Source organism: Pelecanus crispus, chromosome 18 (assembly GCF_030463565.1).
Source record: "Pelecanus crispus isolate bPelCri1 chromosome 18, bPelCri1.pri, whole genome shotgun sequence".
NCBI lineage: Eukaryota > Metazoa > Chordata > Aves > Pelecaniformes > Pelecanidae > Pelecanus > Pelecanus crispus.
The window spans coordinates 528712-548124 of NC_134660.1; the positions used below are offsets into that span (position 1 = coordinate 528712).

At 69.7% G+C, this 19413-nt stretch overlaps 2 protein-coding genes across 2 annotated transcripts; one reads left to right on the forward strand and one right to left on the reverse strand.

Annotated features, from left to right (window-relative positions):
• Nucleotides 1-1080: 1080 nt before the first annotated feature.
• Nucleotides 1081-4797, reverse strand: SGCA (sarcoglycan alpha). The gene is made up of 9 exons (XM_075722956.1): nt 4683-4797; nt 4036-4188; nt 3393-3538; nt 3224-3296; nt 2930-3128; nt 2665-2827; nt 2378-2583; nt 2173-2199; nt 1081-1264 (listed from the first exon to the last, which is right to left on the reverse strand). Exons 1-9 carry the CDS (start codon nt 4720-4722, stop codon nt 1081-1083), a joined length of 1191 nt encoding a protein of 396 aa, XP_075579071.1. The 5' UTR covers nt 4723-4797.
• A 2030-nt stretch (nt 4798-6827) lies between these two features.
• On the forward strand, nt 6828-16584 carry PPP1R9B (protein phosphatase 1 regulatory subunit 9B). Its single transcript, XM_075722952.1, has 10 exons — nt 6828-8120; nt 11570-11702; nt 11828-11948; nt 12129-12233; nt 12698-12833; nt 12982-13134; nt 13244-13297; nt 13949-14178; nt 14979-15087; nt 16531-16584. Exons 1-10 carry the CDS (start codon nt 6828-6830, stop codon nt 16582-16584), a joined length of 2388 nt encoding a protein of 795 aa, XP_075579067.1.
• The last annotated feature ends 2829 nt before the right edge of the window (nt 16585-19413 follow it).

Genomic DNA, 19413 nt, shown 5'->3' on the forward strand with positions numbered 1-19413 from the left:
TTACGGGGGTGCCGAGCGGGATGCCTGGGTCTGCGCGGTGGAAGGGGCACGCGGCCGGGGGCTCCAGGCAAGATCCTGCCGGACGCAGGCACCCAGGTGAGCCGGGGGATGTTGGGGGGTGCCATCGTGGGTCCCTGGGACTGCGTCCCCCCCCGTTGTCCCTGTCCCCATCCCCAACCTGCTCTCCACGAGCCCCTTCCCCTCACAGGGCTGGGGGGGGGGAACGCAGAGGGTCAGCCCAAAACTTTGCAGGGGGTCTCGGACGGAGCAGGGTGGGAGGGGGTGCAAGCAGGGCACGCAGATGGAGCAAAGCAGCTGAAGAGGGGGACAGAGGGGAGCGGGACCCCCCCAAACAGAAGGGACAGACCAGGAAACCCCCCCCCCCCCAGCAGGACCCCAGCCCCAGGGCACATCCAGCTTTGGGGCTGGCTGCGGCAGAGAACCGGCAAACTCAAGGCACCGTTCGCAGCCAGAAGGAGCCCAGCGCAGCACCCCAAAACCTCCCACCCCAAGACCACCACAGCCACTGGGGCCAGGCTGGGCTGCTTGCAGGGGACCAAAAATCAAGCAGAGAAGCCACCTCACATCGCTAAACAGCTCCTTTATCAGCCAACCCCCCCCCCCCCAGCCCAGATCTCAGCAGGATCAGCCCCCCAGAGAGGTGACAGCAAGGCAGCCACCCACATTACCTGGAAAACAGGAAGAAAACAGCCTATCCCCCCCCCAAAAAGGGGCTATAATGCTCCCTCAGCTCTTATTTAAGGGTTTCATCGGGCCAGGTGGGACAGATGAGGTTGGAGGGGGTGGGAATAGGACGCAGGTGTCCTGTATTGCCCCACTGATGCACATGGCTGCTGATGACCCCTCCCCAAATATTGGAAGCCCCCCCCAAAATGCGCCAGGCAATAGCCTGGCAGCGGGCAGAGCCCAGCCGGACGGGCGGTCGCCCGTCCGGCTGGGCTCTGCCCGCTGCCGGGCTTTTGTCCCCTGCGAAGTGTCCCCAAAAGCATCATGACGCCCCTTCGTCCATCCCCATCCCTGGCATCATCCTGGCGTCGCCCGGGTACCCGCCGCCCCGGCTCACTGTGGGAGGAGGGGGACGCGGGCACCGTCTCGGGGGGTGGGCATGGGGTTGATGCGTTGGCCCGTGCGGACGTTGAACATGGGAAGGGTGGAAAGGGGCCGCGGGACGTCCCGGCTGCCGGCCATGCGCCTCAGCTCCTCCGTGTCGCCGTGGATGCTGGTGTGGTGGACCAGCTGGATGCTGAGGGGGAAGGACAACTGGGTGCTGCGCCCCGCGTTCCCACCCGCATCCCTTTGGGGAGGGGCCTGGGGGGGGGGTCTGTCCCCCTCATTGTTAGGGTTTGTCCCCCATCACTGGGGTCTGCAACCCACCATTGGGGTCTGAACCCTGTCGTTGAGGTCTGCACCTCATCATTGGGGTCTGCAACCCATCATTGGGATCTGCACCCCATCACTGGGGTGTGCCTACCCATCACTGGGGGTCTGCACCCCATCATTGGGGTCTGCTCTCCATCACTGGGGTCTGCCTACCATCACTGGGGTCTGCCTTCCATCGCTGGGGGTCTGCACCCCATCATTGGGGTCTGCCTTCCGTCATTGGGGGTCTGCACCCCATCAGTAGGGTCTGCCTCCATGACTGGGGTCTGCCCTCCACCACTGGGGTCTGCCTACCCATCACTGGGGGTCTGCACCCCATCACTTGGGGTCTGTCCCCCATGACTGGGGGTTTGTACCCATCGTTGGGGTCTGTCCCTCATCATTGGGGGTCTGCCCACCCCTCATTGGGGTCTGCACCCCATCACTGGGGTCTTCCTTTCTGGTGTTGAGTCCAGCCGAGGCTATTGAAGTAAAACAGCTCTTGTGCTCCAGCCCGCGTCTGTGGGGGGTTATTGGGGGGTGCCGAGGGGTGGGGAGAGGAGGAGGGGGGCTGGGGGGCCCCTCTGGGGTGGGGAGACCTTTAGGGTCCCCCACCTCTGTAACATCCCCCAGGCAGCCGACTGCCCACCATCCTGTCCCCATCCCCACTGTCCTGTCCCCATCCCCGTCCCCGTCCCCATCCCCGCCAGCCCTCCCTCTGCCTGGCCACGGCAGAGCCCCCTGAGCAGCCCCCCAGCACCCGCGCAGCTCAGCCCGGGCGCAGGGACTTACTCAGACGTCTGCAGGTTCCGTTTTTGTCTGCAAAACAGAGGGAAAAGGGGAAAAAAAAAAAAAAAGATGGTGAGAAGGGCTCTCACCACCCCCAGGTTGTCCTGGGGCCACGATGGCCGGGGAAGGGGCACCCAGTCTGGGGTGCCCGTGCCCTGGCTGGGGTGGGGCGGGAGGACCCCCGGCCTGAGCGAGCCCCCCGACTCACACTCCCTCCCTGCGGCAGCACATGAGGTGGCCCAGGAGCAGGCAGAGCAGCGCAGCCACCGCCAGCGGCACCAGCAGTGTCACCAGGTACCCGGGCAGCAGGTCCCGGGGGGGCACCTCGGTGGGGGGCTGGAAGTCGCCGTCCTCCTCCAGCACCCCGGAACCCCACACTGGCCCCGGCGCCGTGGGGCTGGGCGAAACCTGCAGCTGCAGTGGGGTGATGGTTAGGGGAGGCGGGGGGTCCCCGTGGGGGCCGTTGCACGGGGCGGGGGGGGGCGGGGGTCTCACCAGGGTGAGGTTGCACCAGCGGATGGCGAAGCGGGGGGCGAAGGTGTCGTAGCAGGAGGCGAGGGGCTGCTGGCCCAGGCTGCAGCGGAAGCGGCTCTGCGGCGAGGCGGCCGACGCCAGGCACGGCGAGAAGGCGCCGCGGGAGCCCACCTTCACATACACCCTGCGTAGGGGGGGACCGGCTGGAGGTGGCCCCCCAAAACCCACGCACGGGAGCTGGGGGTCTGCCCGGGAACAACCCCAGCACCCCCCGGGCTGCCCGTACCCCTCCTTGTGCCCCTTGATGGGCAGCGGCACGCGGCCGCCCCGGTCCAGGGCAGAGGTGACGTTGACGACGTGGAGGTCGTCCCGCTCCCAGACAGTGGCCGTGGCCTGCAGGAAGATCTCCCGCGCGTCCGCCGGCAGCAGCTCCTCCACGTCCCTGTTTCCCACCAGGAACTCGCCCTGGTACGGTGGCTCCCCGTCTGCGGGGGACACGTGGCGCCCGTGGGCAGACCCCGCGCCCAGCCTGGGGGGTTCCGGGACAGCCCGGTGTGATTTGGGGGTGCACAGCCCTTACCTGGAGCGGGGATGATGGTGATGACGAGCCGCTGTGCCACCGTACCGTAGGTGTGCCGGTTGTATGCCAGCACCTGCAAGCCACGCGGAGACCCCCGAAGATGCCGGCTCCACGCCCCCACCCCCCCCGTGTCCCCCCCTGGCACGGGGCCGTGGGGGTGGGCACCTACCTCGATGGTGTGGGTGCCCACCTCGGCGGCCGTGGGGCAGCCATAGAGGTAGCCCGGCTGGTGGGGGTCCCGCTGGACGTACCGCAGCCACCGCGGCAGGTTGGGGTGGTCCCGGAGGTGGGCTTGGAAGGTGATGGGGGCGGCTGCTGGGCACCGGGACACACGGATGGGTGGGGACAGACACAGCCATGGGGACAGGACCCCCGCCCCGCAGGCCCTGCCCCACCCAACCGCTCCCACCAAGGGCGCGTGGCCGGTCCCTGCGCCGGCTCTGCCCCAGGAGGGTCCCGAGCCGCTTTTTGAGCCGAATGGCCCCAAACTGAGGCGACCCCCAGCCCTCGGTCGGGGCGCTGTGCCCGGGGGGGCTCAGCAGCGCGATGGGGCGGTGGCCGGGGGTCCCCAGGTGGGTGGAAGGGTGGTGGGGGAGGGAGGTGGAGGATGGGGTGGAGGGTGGGATGGATGGATGGAGGGTGGGATGGACGGATGGAGGGACGGACGGACGGACGGACAGATGGCCCAGCTGGGGCCGTGCCTGCTGGGGAGCACGCATTAGCCAGTGCCCCCCATTAACAGTCCCAGACCCCCCTCCCAACCCAGGTACCGCAGGACCCCCTCGTCCCCACCCCCTTGGCCTGCCCCTCACCACCGTCATCCTCGTGCCCGGTGAGGAAGGCCTCTTGGAACAGCTCCCGCTCCAGCTCGTGGACGAAGATGGCTCCGGTCTCGGAGGAGACGCGGTGGTCGGGGAGGACGCGGTGGTCGGGGAGGGTGGCCCAGGACCCCCCCAGGGCCGCAGCTGCAGCCAGGCAGGGGGCTGGAGCCCGGGCTGGGGGACGCGGCTGCCGCCTGCCTCAGTTTCCCCATTGCCCAGAGACCCCAGGGTGACCCACAGGTGCCCGTCGCCCCTCCCAGGACACCCGGCTGGCACCGAAACACATCCCTGGGGTGCCAGGTGTCCCGGGACAACGGGGTGGGCTGTATTTAGGAGGGGACGGGGATGGGGACGGGGATGGGGATGGGGACGGGGAGGGGGACAGGGGCAGCACCTTCCCTCGCCCTGGCCCCGCCACAACAAGGTCCCGCTCGGTCCCCCCCATCCCAAACCCGGCTGGCACCAGGGACAGGACGGCTTTATTTAGCTCGGTCACGTCGCAGCCACATCCCCGCCGTCCCCTCCCGCCAGCACCCCCTGTCCCCACCCCGCTCTGGGGGTCCCCCCATCCCCTCCCCGCCAGGGTCCCCCCCGGCCCGGCCGCGTCCCCCCTGGGGGGCGAGGGGGCTGCCACTCGCCTGCCAGCACCCAGACCCGGAGCAGCTCGGGGGCCTCCATCTTCGCCAGCGCCCGGGAGCGCGGCCAGGGCTGATTGACGGAGGCAGCGGGGCTGGCCCGGCCGGGGGGGGCCCGCTGGGGGGGTCCCACCGGGGACACGGCGGGGGACACCCCGTCCCCGCCACCAAGGCCCCGTGGCACCGAACCCCTCTGGCTCCCGCATCCCGTGGGGGTGTCCCTGGGGGGCTCGCCCTGGCGACCCCACTCATGGGTAGCGGGGCGGCATCGGGGGCACGGGACGGGGCGCGGTGGGGCACGGCGGGGTGGGGGGGACATTTGGGGACGGTTGACCCCCACACACATACACACACACGCCGGTGTGGCAGGCAGCCTGCCAGCGCCGCTGCCCCGCACACGCGTGTGCCCTTGCATGGCACCATGACGGCAGCACGCGCGTGCCCACGCGTGCCCACGCGTGTGCGTGCCCGGGGGTGCGGAGGGACGGGGGCCTCGGCGGGACGAAGCGCAGGGCGCTGGGTACCGCGGGGCTGGCGGTGGCGGGGGGCCAGGCCCTGCGGATGGCGGCGGAAGGGGAAGGGGGTGGCCGTGCGTGTGTGTGTGTGCGCGCGTGGGGGGGAAACGTCGTGCCGTGTCACGTCATGTCGCGTCACGTCACGCCTCGTCACGCCGCGTCACGCACAAAGGGCCGGGAGGCTGCGACGCGGGGCATCTGCAGGGTCCTGGCGCCCGCGCGCTCCCCCGCCTGTGGGAGCAGGGGTGTCCCCCACCCTGTGCCCCGGCCCCTCGGGGGGCTCGTCCCGCAGCAGGGACCCCCAGCACGGCCCCAGGCTCTCGGCCCTGGCCCCCCCACCCCGGTGCCTGCTGGGAAGACAGCAAACCCCCAAATTACCCCCCAAAATATAACCCGACAGGAAGGCCGGGGAGCAGCCCCACGGCCCCTGCCCCAGGGTCCCCCTGCCTCAGTTTCCCCTCCTGCCACCCCGGGGGGGAGGCGCCGGGGGGCACGTGCCGCACCCCGAGGAGGGATTTATGGGGACAGAAAGTAAAAGGGTCCCCGTGGGGACACCTCGGGGTGGGGGGACTTTGGGCATGGGTGTGTGGAGGTCCCCAGGGATGGGAGCAAGGGGACGTGGATGAAACTGAGGGGATGCAGGGGGAGGAGCAGGGGGACACGGGGGCAGAGCCAGGAGGGGCGCAGGGACAGGATGGGGGGGACGGGGGTACAGAGTCTGGGGGATACGGGGATGGGATGGGGGGACATGGATATAAACTCGGGGGGATACAGGGACAGGATGGGGGGACGGGGGTACAGACGCAGGGGGATATGGGGATGGGATGGGGGGGACGTGGGTACAAGCAAGGGGATATGGAGACAGCATGGGGGGGTGTAGGGGCAGATCCAGGGGACGTGGCTACAAAACTGGGGGGTGCAGGGGCGGGACTGAGGGGACGTAGGGACCAGCCTGGGGGCCACAGGGACAAAACTGGGGGAGGGGGGCACAGGGGCAGAAGCAGACAGGCATGGTGGGGGGACAGAGTTGGGGGGGGGGCATGGGGACAGAGCTGGGGGGGGACATGGGGACAGAGCTGGGGGGGTGTGACAACACCGGGCAAGCCGGGGGACGCGGGCGGCACGGCACGGACGCTGCGGGGACGTGCCAAGGGAGGGGACCCCCGTGCGGGTGTGGGGAGGGGACCGTGGGGCATCTCGGTGGCCCGCGGGGGTCTCGGGGGGTCCCCGTGGCTGGGCCGAGGCGGTGGCGGCGGCCAGGCCGAAGCGCGGCGGCGAGGAAGAGGAAGAGCGAGCGCGCCGCTAAGACCCAGAGGGCTCTGCGGGCAGCGGGGCGGGCAGATCGCAGGCAGCAGCGGCTCCATCACCAGCCACAGAGAAAGGGGAAGAGGAGGAGAAGGGAGGAAGGAAGGAGGGCCAGGGCGGAGGGGGCCCCCCGGGATGGACATGGCCTGACCGGGCCCCGCAGCCCCCCGCGGGCCGGTGCAGGTGTGCCGGTGGTGGCCCCCCCCCGGCGGCATCCCCCTCCCCATGCCGCTGTAGCCGGCGAGGGGCTGCGGCGCGACCGGGGGGAGCGGCGGCGGCGGTGGCGGCAGCGGCGGCGGGCGATGCGGTGCGGAGGCCCGGTGGCGGCATGTTGAGGACGGAGGCAGGCGGCGGGGCGGCCGCCGGCGGGGGGTCCCCGTCTGGCGGGGCGACGGGCGGCGGGGGTCTCCGGAGCGCGTCCCCCCACCGTAACGCCTACGAGGCCACCATCCAGGCCCTGGCGCCCACAAAGGAGGCCGACGGCGAAGATGGCAAGAAAAGCCGGGGTAAGAAGTACGGCTCCAACGTTCACCGTATCAAGAACATGTTCCTGCAGATGGGGACGGCGCCGGGCCCCGAGGGCGCCTGTGACCTGGCCAAGGCCAAGGAGAAGCCCGTCCGCCTCTCCTTGCCCCGGGCCGGCAGCCTCAGCGAGAGCATGGACCAGGGCAACCTCCTCAAGCTGGGCACCAGCGTCTCGGAGAGGGTCAGCCGCTTCGACTCCAAACCCGACAAGCCCTTCTCCAAGCTGCAGGAGACCCGTAAGATCTTTGAGAGGAGCCCGCAGGAGAAGGCCACCACCACCAAGCTCTTGCTGCGTAAGGAACGAGCCGGTTTCCAGGACCGTAAGCTGGACGTGGTGGTGAGGTTCAACGGCAGCACCGAGTCCTTGGACAAGCTGGACACCGAAGCCGTCTCGCCCACCGTCAGCCAGCTCAGCGCCGTCTTCGAGAAGGCCGACCTCCGTAACAACCTCCACAAGGCGCCGGGGCGAGCAGGTGGACCGCTCAACGCCAAGGTGGTGGGCAAGCGACCTCGGGTCTTCTTGCCGAGCCCCGAGGCTGGACGGCTGGGTGATGGCCACGCCGCCCCGGCCCGTGCCCGGCCGCCGGAGGAGGAGAAGGCAGCGGGGAAGACCAGCCGGCCGGCGGAGAAGGAGACAGCTGCCCCGCGGGTGCAGGAGGTCTGCAAGATCAAGCCGGTGGAGGTGGAGGAGAGCGGCGAGGCCGAGGAGGAGGAGGAGGAGGAGGCGACGGCAGCGGGCGAACAGGTGCCCACGCCCCAACCGGCCAAGGGGGCCGAGGGTCCGGCGCCCACCGCCCCCCGGCTGGAAGGGGGCTTGGGGGCGGCCGCAGGCGAGGAGGGCGTCAAGGGCGAGCGGGCGGAGGAGGGCGATGCCTATGAGGAGGCCAAGAAGGAGGACTTCTCCGAGGCGGACCTGGTGGACATAAGTGCCTACAGCGGGCTCGGGGAGGACTCGGGGGGCAGCGGGCTGGAGGAGGAGGAGGAGGCCGAAGGGCTGTACGAGCCCGAGTCGGGCTGCGTGGAGATCCCCGGGCTCTCTGAGGAAGAGGAGCCCGTCCCCAACCGCAAGATCCAGTTCAGCACGGCCCCCATCCAGGTGAGACCGCCTGGGGATGGCGGGGGGCGGCTGGGGGGTACCCCCGGGGGTGGGGCTGCCCAGGGTGGGGTGTGTGACCCCCCCAAAACCACCCTTTTAGGGGGGCTGGAGCCAGAGACAGGGATGTGGGATGGGGGTCTGTGCCCCCCAAGCCATGGGGCTCGGTGTCCCTTGGCTGTGCCCTTGCACTGGGGGAAGGAGGGCGGCCGCCTGGGCCTGGCTAACGAGCCCGCTAACGAAGGGCCCTGCGCTGGCATGGCCTGGGCCACCCCCCCGCCAGCAAGGGACCACCCTGGGGCCGCTGTGACGGGGAGGGGTGGCACCGGGACCCGCTGGGGTGGGCCATGGCACCCACCGCCAACCCACCGCCATGCCTGGGACGCGCCAAGACCCACCCCATATTTTGGGTGGGGATGCCCGAAATATGCAGGTGCGGGGCGCTGGGTGCGGTGGCCCCACTGCCACCCTCTGCCCTTGGTCCTCGGGGGTCCCTCGGTGCCAGGGCTCCTCCCAAACCGGGGGTCCCCGGGGATGAAGTGGCGGTTGGGGGGGGGTATTTGCCTCCACCACGGGCCCAGCCGGGCACTCTGCACCGTTTCGGGAAGTGGAGGAAGGGGAAGTGTCTTGGTGGCATGGCCAGGCGGGAGGCAGCATCACCCGTCCCCCCGCCATTCCCCGGCGGGGACCCTGGCTGGGGTTGGGGTCCCCATCTCGGGTGCTCCCTGGTGATGGGGCAGGGGGAGAAGGGGTCGTGCAGCTATTTCGGGGTGTTCTCTCCTGCTCGAATCCCCCCGACCGGAGGAGCAGCAATTGCTTTGTGCCGGAGCTGGGTTATTTTTAGAGCCCCGGCCTATATTCTGGCTCTGAGTCAGAGCGGGTGGGTGGCCCCACCTGGGACAGGGGGACGGGGACCGCCGTGGCCCGGGCAGGGGACAGTGGTGGCAGCGAGCCGGGTGGCTGCTGCGGAGGGGGGGGGTCTCCATCCCGTGGGAACCGGCCAGGCCGGCCCTCGGAAGGGTGTCCCCCCCCTCCATGGATGGGCAGCCGGGCTTTTTGGGGTGCCCCGCTCCCCCCCAGCACTGCCTTCAGCCGCTCGCTTTTACCCGCGGCCCACCACAGCGTGAGGGTGGGGGTCCCTTGTGCAGGTGGGGAGGGGACCCCGGCGTCCAAGAGCCCCAGCTTTCCCCCCCGGCACATGGGTGATGCTGAGCCCCCCAAACCCACTGTGGGGGTGGAGGCTGGGGGTCCTGGGGACCCCCACCCAGCCCCATCACGCGCCCCAAAGCAGGCACCCTGCCCCCAGGGATGGGGGCACCCACCAGCACCCCCTTCCCCTGGGCATGTGCTGGCTCCGGCTGCCTCTCCCTTGGCACCCACCCCAGGCCCCCTCCACATCCCAAAGCCCCCAGGACCCGGGGACAGGAGTGGGGGGCACAGCAGGGCCAGCCGGGATGTGCGGACGGGTGCCCGCAACCCCCCGGGGAGCGTGTGCGGCCCCCTGCCCCGCTCCTCCCTGGCACCCCGGGGTGCCAGCCGGGGGGGTGCTGCCCATCTGGGGGTGTCACCGGGCTTTGTGCGATGGCCCTTGACACTCATCCCTGACACCCTTTGTCGGGAGGCTTTAGCGAAGCGATGTTATCCCTAATCCCGGCGGTATCGCCGGGCCGGGGCTCCTCTGGGGACATCTGCCAGGCTCAGCGCCTGGCCCCATCCGGAGAGGGGTGCTGGCAGCCTCCCGGGGTGCGGGGACACGGCACCCCACTCCCTCTGGCTCTGGGCCGGGGACATCATCCCGTGGCACGTCCGACCTCGGCCAGGAGCACCTCGGTGCCCGGCACGGGGGCACCCAGCCCTGGGGTGAGCGGGGGGGGGGTGCCCCAGCCCCTCCGGAGCCAGCGTGGGAGGATTTGGGGCTATCCCGCGCTGGGCGTCAGTGTCCCCAGGGATTCACCATGTTAGAGGACGATGCGTGTGCAGCCCCAGCCCCGAGGTTGACCCCTCTTTGGTGCCCAAAGAGGCAAGGGAAGCCCGATGGGGAGAGGTGGGCACGGGGGGGACGGAGACCTGGGGACGGGGGTGACCGGGGGACCCCCGAGGGCCGCAGAGCCCCTGGTGCTCCCTGTGCCCAGACCTCCAGGTGAGCACAGGGAGGCAGAGGTTGAACCTGCCAGGTGGAAACTGGGGGAATAAACCAACCCCAAACTTACGGTGGGATTTACCTCTCCCAGGCACGATGGGGGGCTTGGGTGCCCCGGCTCCGGGCTGGCAGCCCGGGCTTGCCTGGAGGTGCCCAGGCAGGGGCGAGGTGCAGGGAAGGGGCTGTGCCCAGGGAGAGCCCTCCCTGCTCCCGCGGGGCAGCCTGGGCCACGAGACGGTGCTGGGCTGAGAGCTGGGGAAGGGGTGAGGGGAGCAGCGGGGGAACAAGGCGGTTCTGCCCTCCCCAAACTGTGACTGAGAACAGCCGGTGCTCACACACCCCACCCATCCGTCTGCAACCCATCCATCCCGTCATTCATTCATCCTTCCATCCTTCCTTCCATCCATCCATCCATCCTTCCATCCATCCTTCCTTCCTTCCTTCCATCCATCCATCCATCCTTCCATCCATCCTTCCTTCCTTCCTTCCATCCATCCATCCTTCTATCCATCCATCCTTCTATCCACCCATCCATCCTTCCATCCATCCATCCATCCATCCATCCATCCATCCATCCATTCTTCTATCCATCCATCCTTCTATCCACCCATCCATCCTTCCATCCATCCATCCATCCATCCATCCATCCATCCATCCATTCTTCTATCCATCTATCCACCCATCCATCCTTCTATCCATGAACCCATCCATCCGTCTGTCCATCCATCCATCCATCCACCCATCCATCCTTCTATCCATCCATCCATCCATCCATCCATCCATCCATCCATCCATCCATCCATCCATCCATCCTTCTATTCACCTGTCCATCCTTCTATCCATCCATCCTTCCACCCATCCATCCATTCATCCCTCTGCCCATCCTTTTATCCATCCATCCATGCACCCATCCCTCCCTCCCTCCATCCGTCTGTCCATCCATCCCTCCATCCATCCATCCATCCATCTGCCATTCCATCCATCCACCCCTTCGTCCCTCTCTCCACCCACCCCAGCCCCCATCCCTCCTGCCATGGGGCGCAGGGCACGGCACCACTGCTCCCGGGGCCACCCCAAACCTCTGTGCTTCCTCAGATTCCCCCTCGCTCCACGACATGACTTGGGGGGATTCTCCAGTGCCCCATAGGCTCAGTGACACCCCCATGCCCCTGCCTGGGACCCCCCTGCCCCAGGATGCCCCCTTGGCCACGGGTGCTGCTGGTGCGGGGGCGGTGAGTGGCTGCGGTGGGCGGCTGTGGTGTTTGCCCACCCCATCCCGCCGCCGCGCTGAGCAGCTCCCTCCACCCCGCAGGTCTTCAGCACTTACTCCAACGAAGACTACGACCGCCGCAATGAAGACGTCGATCCCATGGCTGCGTCGGCCGAGTATGAGCTGGAGAAGAGGGTGGAGCGGCTCGACCTCTTCCCCGTGGAGCTGGAGAAAGGTGGGTCCTCGCCCCGTCCCGCGCCCCGTGGCCCCCACAGCACCGCGGGGAGGGGTTGGAGGTGACTCCCTCGGCGTTGGGTGGCCGCTGCCACCCCCCCAGGACACGGCCCTCTGTCTCCGCAGACTCCGAAGGGCTGGGGATCAGCATCATCGGCATGGGCGCAGGGGCCGACATGGGCCTGGAGAAGCTGGGCATCTTCGTCAAGACGGTGACCGAGGGCGGGGCGGCCCACCGGGACGGCAAGTAAGGGCTGCCTGGCCTGAAACGCCCACCCGGGCCCCTGCTGCCGCTCGCCCGCAGGCTTGGGCGGGGGTGGAGGAGCTGGCGTGGGAGCAGGCAGATGTGCCAGATGTTCCTCGGAGTGGGAGATGCTGGGGAGGCGGGCAAGGGGTGGCCCTGCCGTGACGGCCGCCTCGTCCCCAGGATCCAGGTGAATGATCTCATCGTGGAGGTGGATGGCACCAGCCTGGTTGGGGTGACGCAGAGCTTCGCCGCCTCCGTCCTGAGGAACACCAAGGGCCGTGTCCGGTAGGGCCTGGGGCTGAGGGGTTTGGGGGGGCCGAGGGAGCCCCACAGCCCGTGCAGGGCACCCTGCAGCACCCTGCCCCATAGCCTGTCCCCAGAGCACCCCGGCTCCCAGGCTGGGCTGTCCCGCTGCTCCAAAATACCTCTGCCCCCCCAGTGCCCATGCCCACTGCCCGCCCTGTGCCAGCCTAGTGCCCTCTGCCCCCCCAATGCCCTCATATCAGCCCAGCGTCCCCCCAGCCCCCCAACTCATCCACAGGCCCCATAAATGCCCTCATATCAGCCCAGGGTCCCCCCAGCCCCCCCAGCTCATCCACAGGCCCCATAACATCCCCCCCAAATCCACCACCCCCGGGAGCACCGCCCGGACCAGCAGGGATGTCCCCCGGCTGTGCCACCCGGGCGTCCCCCCAGGTCCCCCGCGGTCAGAGCCCCCCGTCCCCGGCTGAGCCCCGCCGTCCCTGCAGGTTCCTCATCGGGCGGGAGAAGCCGGGGGAGCAGAGCGAGGTGGCGCAGCTGATCCAGCAGACGCTGGAACAGGAGCGGTGGCAGCGGGAGATGATTGAGCAGCGCTACACCCAGTACACCGAGGATGACGAGGAGGTGAGTGGGACGGCACCCGCGCAGGAGGGCACAGGCGCGGTCCCCCCACCCGCTGCGGGGCCGGTGACTCGGATTCGCCGGGTGGGGTGGGGAGGGGGTGCCAGGCTGGGGATCACCACGTGCCAACGCCACCCCGTGCCCTCTGCAGACGGGCGAGTACGCCACAGACGAGGAGGAGGAGATGAGCCCCATGTTCCCCAGTGGCGAGATGGCCATCGAGGTGTTCGAGCTGGCCGAGAACGAGGACACACTCTCCCCCGTGGAGATGGACCCCGAAAAGCTGGTGCACAAGTTCAAGGAGGTGAGGAGGGGACGGGGGGTGCCAGGGGAGCATGCCCGCACCTGGGTGCACGCCCAGGCGTGGTGCGGGGACGTGCCCACTCCGTGCGAACGCCCGGCTCCTCTCGCAGCTCCAGATCAAGCACGCGGTCACCGAGGCTGAGATCCAGCAGCTGAAGAGGAAGGTGAGCGGGTCCGGGTGCCCCAGCTCCCTGCAGGCGGGGGGGCCTCTCCATCTCCCCCGGCCCCCCTGGATCTCCACCTCCCCCAGCCCCTCCCAGCTCCCCACACCTCCCGCCGAGACCCCTCACCGTGCTGTGCCGTGCCATGCCGTGCCTGCTCCCTGGCTGTGCTGTGCCATGCCATGTCATGCTGTGCTGTTCCCTGCCATGCCATGTCATGCCTGCTCCCTGGCTGTGCCGTGCCATGCCATGCCATGCCGTGCCTGCTCCCTGGCTGTGCCGTGCCATGCCATGTCATGCCGTGCTGTGCCATGCCATGTCTGCTCCCTGGCTATGCCGTGGCATGCTATGTCATGCTGTGCTGTGCCATGCCATGCCATGTCATGTCTGCTCCCTGGCTATGCCGTGCCATGCTATGTCATGCTGTGCTGTGCCATGCCATGCCATGCCATGTCGTGCTATGTCATGCCGTGCTATGCCATGCCGTGCTATGCCATGCCGTGCCGTGCCATGCCATGTCATGCCTGCTCCCTGCCTATGCCATGCCATGCCATGTCACACCATGCCGTGCTATGCCATGCCATGCCATGTCATGCCTGCTCCCTGGCTGTGCCGTGCCATGCCGTGCCATGCCCTGACCCCGCTGTCCCCCAGCTGCAGTGCCTGGAGCAGGAGAAGGCACGCTGGCGGGCCGAGAAGGCCCAGCTGGAGCAGAGCGTGGAGGAGAACAAGGAGCGGATGGAGAAGCTGGAGGGGTACTGGATGGAGGCGCAGAACCTCTGCCAGGCCGTGGACGAGCACCTCAAGGAGACGCAGGCCCAGTACCAGACCCTGGAGCGCAAATACAGCAAGGCCAAGAGGCTCATCAAGGAGTACCAGCAAAAGTGAGGGCAGCGCCGGGCCCTGGGCACCCATCCCTGGGGCACCCACCCCCTTCCCGAGCACCCCTTGTCGCTGGGCATGGGACCGTCCCGTGGGCATGAACTGTTCCCTGGGCAGGGACCATCCCCTGGGCAGAAACTGTCCCTGGGGCACCCACTGCCTCCTGGGCACCCCTCACTCCTGGGCACCCCTCACTCCTGGGCACCCCTCCTTCCTGGGCACCCCTCACTCCTGGGCACCCCTCACCCCTGGGCAGGGACCTTCCCCTTGACATGGAACCATCCCTGGGGCACCCCTCATCCCTGGGCACCCCTCATCCTGGGCACCCCTCACCCCTGGGCAGGGACCTTCCCCCTTGACATGGAACCATCCCTGGGGCACCCCTCATCCCTGGGGCACCCCTCATCCCTGGGCACCCCTCATCCCTCGCACCCCCTCACCCCTGGGCAGGGACCATCCCCTGGGCAGAAAAACTTTCCCTGGGGCACCTTCTCCTTCCTGGGCACCCCTCACCCCTGGGCACACCTCACCCCTGGGCACCCCTCCTTCCTGGGCACCCCTCATCCTGGGCACCCCTCACCCCTGGGCACCCCTCCTTCCTGGGCACCCCTCATCCCTCACCCCCCTCACCCCTGGGCAGGGACCGTTCCCTGTTGATCCCCGGGCACCACGACCCACCCCGCTGAGCACGGTCCCTCCCTGACACCGAGTCCCGGGGTCCCCCCCGCCCCGCCCCACCTCCCCGGGGTCCCCCCGGTGCTGGGTGGGGGGGTGACGCGCACCCACGTGCCGGCCCCTGCAGGGAGATCGAGTTCCTGAAGAAGGAGACGGCGCAGCGGCGGGTGCTGGAGGAGTCGGAGCTGGTGCACAAGGAGGAGATGGAGAAGCTGCAGGGAGAAGGTGGGCACCGGGCGCCGGGACGCGGGCTGCCCCTGAGCGCCGCGGGCACGTCCAGCCCTGGCCTCGGCCCCCCGCCGCCGCCCAGCCCCGCTCCACCTCGCCCGCTCCCCGCCACGCCGCCGGCGCGGCCCGTGGGTTCCCGTCGCCGCTGGATCCCAGGATGGATCGCAGCAGATCCGCTCGGGCGCCGGCTCGTGCCAGCCGCTGGATCCCACCCTGGGCGGTAGCGGAGCCGCGTGGGGTGCTGGCTCCCCTCTGGACTGAGCTCTGGCCGCTGGATCCCACGCCGGATCGCGGTGGATCTGCTTTGGGCACCGGCTCCCACCGGATCGTGCTCCCGCCACCGTGCCCCGCACCGGATCGCAGTGGATTGGCTCGGGTGCTGGCGCACGCCCGATCCTCCTCCTGGCACTGGATCCCAAACTGGATTGCAGTGGATCTGCCTAGGGATTGGGTCCCAGTGGATCCTGCTTCAGGGTCCGACGTCCCGTAACGGATCAAACGAGACCTTCTTGGGCACTGGACCCCGGGCTGCTTGCGCGGGATCCCGCAGTGGTTCCTGGTAGATCTGCGCAAGGCTCTGGGTCGCACCCGATCCTCTGTTGGGAGCTGGATCCCATGCTGGCCATGCTGGATCCCACAACAGATCGCCCCGGATCCCACGCTAGCTACGCTGGATCCCCCCCAGTGGGCGGGGCCAGAGCTGTGCTGGGTCATAGCAGATCCTCCGCAGGGTCACCGGATCCCCCGGGATCCTGCAGTGCCCGGGGGGCTGCCGTGGGTTGCAGCGGGGGGCCGGCACCCGCCGGGCTGGGGGGCACCAGGGCGCAGGCGGGCAGTGGGGGGGGGTCCCCTAGCACCCAGCAGAGCCCCCCCATGTGCCCTCCGTCCCCCCCAAAATGTCCCTCTGACGTCCCACAGAGACTCACCCACCGCCTGCCTGCAGCCCCCCGCCCGTCCCTGTGCCCCCCGCCTGCCCCTGTCCCCGTGCCCCCATCCCTGTGCCCCCCGTCCCCGTGTCCCCATCCCTGTGCCCCCCATCTCCATGTCCCCATCTCTGCCCCCCTGATCCCTGTGTCCCCATCCCCGTGTCCCCATCCCTGTCCCTCTGCCCCCCGTCCCTGTGTCCCCCTCCCTCCGCCCAGCCCTGCTCTCCCCCCACCCCAGCACCCCCATGTCCTGCCCCCCTTGTCCTGTCCCCCCCCGTATCCCCATCCCTGTGTCCCCATTCCTGTCCCCCCCATCCCTGTGCCCCCCAACCCCGTGTCCCCATCCCTGTGCCCCCCATCCCTGTCCCCCCCATCCCCGTGTCCCCCCCATCCCCGTGTCCCCATCCTGTCCCCCCTGCCCTGTCCCCCCCCCATGTTCCCCCCTCCGTCACCCTGCCCCCACCCCTGTCCCCGTGCCCCCCCCGGCCCCCCCCGCTGAGACCTCTCCCCTTTGCTGTTTTTCAGATCTCCGAACTGGAGGCCAAGCTGCAGACTTTGAAAAATTCCAACCCGACCTAAACCACCCTCAAACCGCAGCGATTCCGGGGGGGGGCCCCCTCTCCCCCCAGCCCCGTCCCCCCACACACCCCACCACCACCCCTTCCCCCCCGGGGAGGAGGCGAGACCCCCGCCAAGGCCTCCTGGTGCCCCCCACGTCCCCCCTGGGGGCACAGACAGCGGAGAGGGGGGCTGCGGTGCGTTTTGGGGGGTTTGGGGGGGGCGGACACCCCGCGTTCGTGTCTGTGTCCAGTGTGAGTCTCGTGGTGACGTGATGGGCCGATCGGGGGGGGCACGGCCCCCCCCGCCCCAAGAGCCCCCCTCCCCTCGGCGTGACCCCCCCCTCCAGACACCCCGCTCGGACGCTGGGGGTTGGGGGAGGCAGAAATGCCCCCCAAATGTGAGCCATACTGGGGAGCGGGAGGGGTGCGCTGGAAGCCCCCCCAGCCCCAGTTCCTCCTCCTGGGACCCTCCCTGAGCACCGGCCGGGGGGGCACCGGTTGCCTTTGGGCCCCCCGCCCCGACCCGACCCCAGCCCCCCTCGAGTGCCCGGGACGCTGCGGGCCTTTGCCATGCAGGGGGGACCCAAAATGCCCCCCCCGCCCCCCACTGCCCCCCCCGGCCTTTGCCAACCCCCGCAGCGGGCATGGGGGGGGCAGCGGCCCCCCCGAGTTTTGGGGGCTGCCTGGCACCCCCGCTGCGGGGGCACGGCCGGGGGGTGCCCCCCCAGCACCCTCCCCGAGCCCGGGGCTTTCGCCTTCCCTGGGCGGGGGGGCACACGGGACCCCCCAGGGCGGGGGCGGTACCCCCCCCCGCCCCCACTGTACATACCCCCATAAATCACAGTATTTCTCTGGGGCTGGGACACACCCCCCCCCACCGGCCGGCCCCAGCCGGGGGTCCCAGCCCCTCGGCCCAGGGGGGACCCCTTTAGTTTTTGTTTCTATTTTGCCCCCCCCCCCCCCCCCCGAAGTACCGAGTCTCCGACAGTAACTGGATGTGGGGGCAACTGGGAGCCAGAGCTGGTTATACTGGGAGGGGGAGGAGGGGGGCAGGCGGGGGGGCGGGGAGGGGGGGTCCGACTGGATTGGAGCCACTTGGGGGGGGCGTATTTAAGGGGGGGGCGGGGAGCGAGAGCCCCGGGGGGGTGCTGGGGTTATTTAATCTCACACGTGTACCTGTGGGTGTATATACTATATATATATGTACCTAGGCTCGTGCCGCGCCTCGCTTCGCCGCGCCCGTCAGCCGGCGGGGGGCACGGGGGGGGCACTGGGAATGATGGGAGGGCACTGGGAATGGTGAGGGAGGGACTGGGAGGAGTGGGGGCACTGGGAAGGATGGGGGGGACTGAGAATGGTGGGGGGGCACTGGGGGCACCGGGAAGGATGGGGGGCACTGGGAATGGTGGAGGGGCACTGGGGGCACTGGGAATGGTGGGGGGGCACTGGGAACGGTGAGGGAGGGACTGGGAGGAGTGGGGGCACTGGGAATGATGGGGGGGACTGAGAATGGTGGGGGGGCACTGGGGGCACCGGGAAGGATGGGGGGGACTGAGAATGGTGGGGGGGCACTGGGGGCACCGGGAAGGATGGGGGGGACTGAGAATGGTGGGGGGGCACTGGGGGCACTGGGAATGGTGGGGGGGCACTGGGGGGGCACTGGGAGGGCAGTGTCTCCATGGGGGCATGGGAGGGCTGGGGAGGGCAGAGTGTGCGTATATGTGTGTGTGTGTGCGCGTGCGGTGAGTGTGCGCATGGTGCGTGCAACGTGTTCAGGCAGTGTGCGTGTCGGTGTGCACAGTGCGCGTGTGTGCCCGGTGCGTGCGCGTGTGCCCGGTGTGTGAGTGTGCGTGTGTGCACAGTGTGAGCTTGCACGCGGCGTGTGTGAGTGTGCGTGTGCACAGTGCGTGCATGTGTACAGTGCGTGTGTGCCCGGTGTGTGTGTGTGAGTGTGCGTGTGCACAGTGTGTGCGTGCCCGGTGTGTGTGTGAGTGTGCGTGTGCACAGTGTGTGCGTGTGCCCAGTGTGTGTGTGCGTGTGCCCGTGCCCGGTGTGTGTGTGCGCGTGCCCGGGGTGTGTGTGCGCGTGCCCGGTGTGCGCGCGCCCCTGTGCCCGCCCCGCAGGCGCTGTCCGTTCAGCACCGCCGCGGCCGGGACGGGACGGGCCGAGCGGGGCCGAACCGAGCCTGAACCGAGCCTGGGCCGAGCCTGAACCGAGCCTGGGCCGAGCCTGAACCGAGCCTGGGCCGAGCCTGAACCGAGCCTGGGCCGAGCCTGAACCGAGCCTGGGCCGAGCCTGGGCCGGGCCTGGGCCGAGCCAGGGCCGAGCCTGGGCCGAGCCTGAACCGAGCCTGAACCGGGCCTGGGCCGGGCCTGGGCCGAGCCTGGGCCGAGCCTGGACCGAGCCTGGGCCGGGCCTGGGCCGAGCCTGGGCCGAGCCTGGACCGAGCCTGGGCCGAGCCTGGGCCGGGCCTGGGCCGAGCCTGAACCGAGCCTGGGCCGAGCCTGGGCCGGGCCTGGGCCGAGCCAGGGCCGAGCCTGGGCCGAGCCTGAACCGAGCCTGGGCCGAGCCTGGGCCGGGCCTGGGCCGAGCCTGGGCCGAGCCTGGGCCGGGCCTGAACCGAGCCTGAGCCGGGCCTGGGCCGGGCCTGAACCGAGCCTGGGCCGAGCCTGAACCGAGCCTGGGCCGAGCCTGAGCCGGGCCTGGGCCGAGCCTGAACCGAGCCTGGGCCGAGCCTGGGCCGAGCCTGGACCGAGCCTGAACCGAGCCTGAGCCGGGCCTGGACCGAGCCTGAACCGAGCCTGAGCCGGGCCTGGACCGAGCCTGGGCCGAGCCTGGGCCGGGCCTG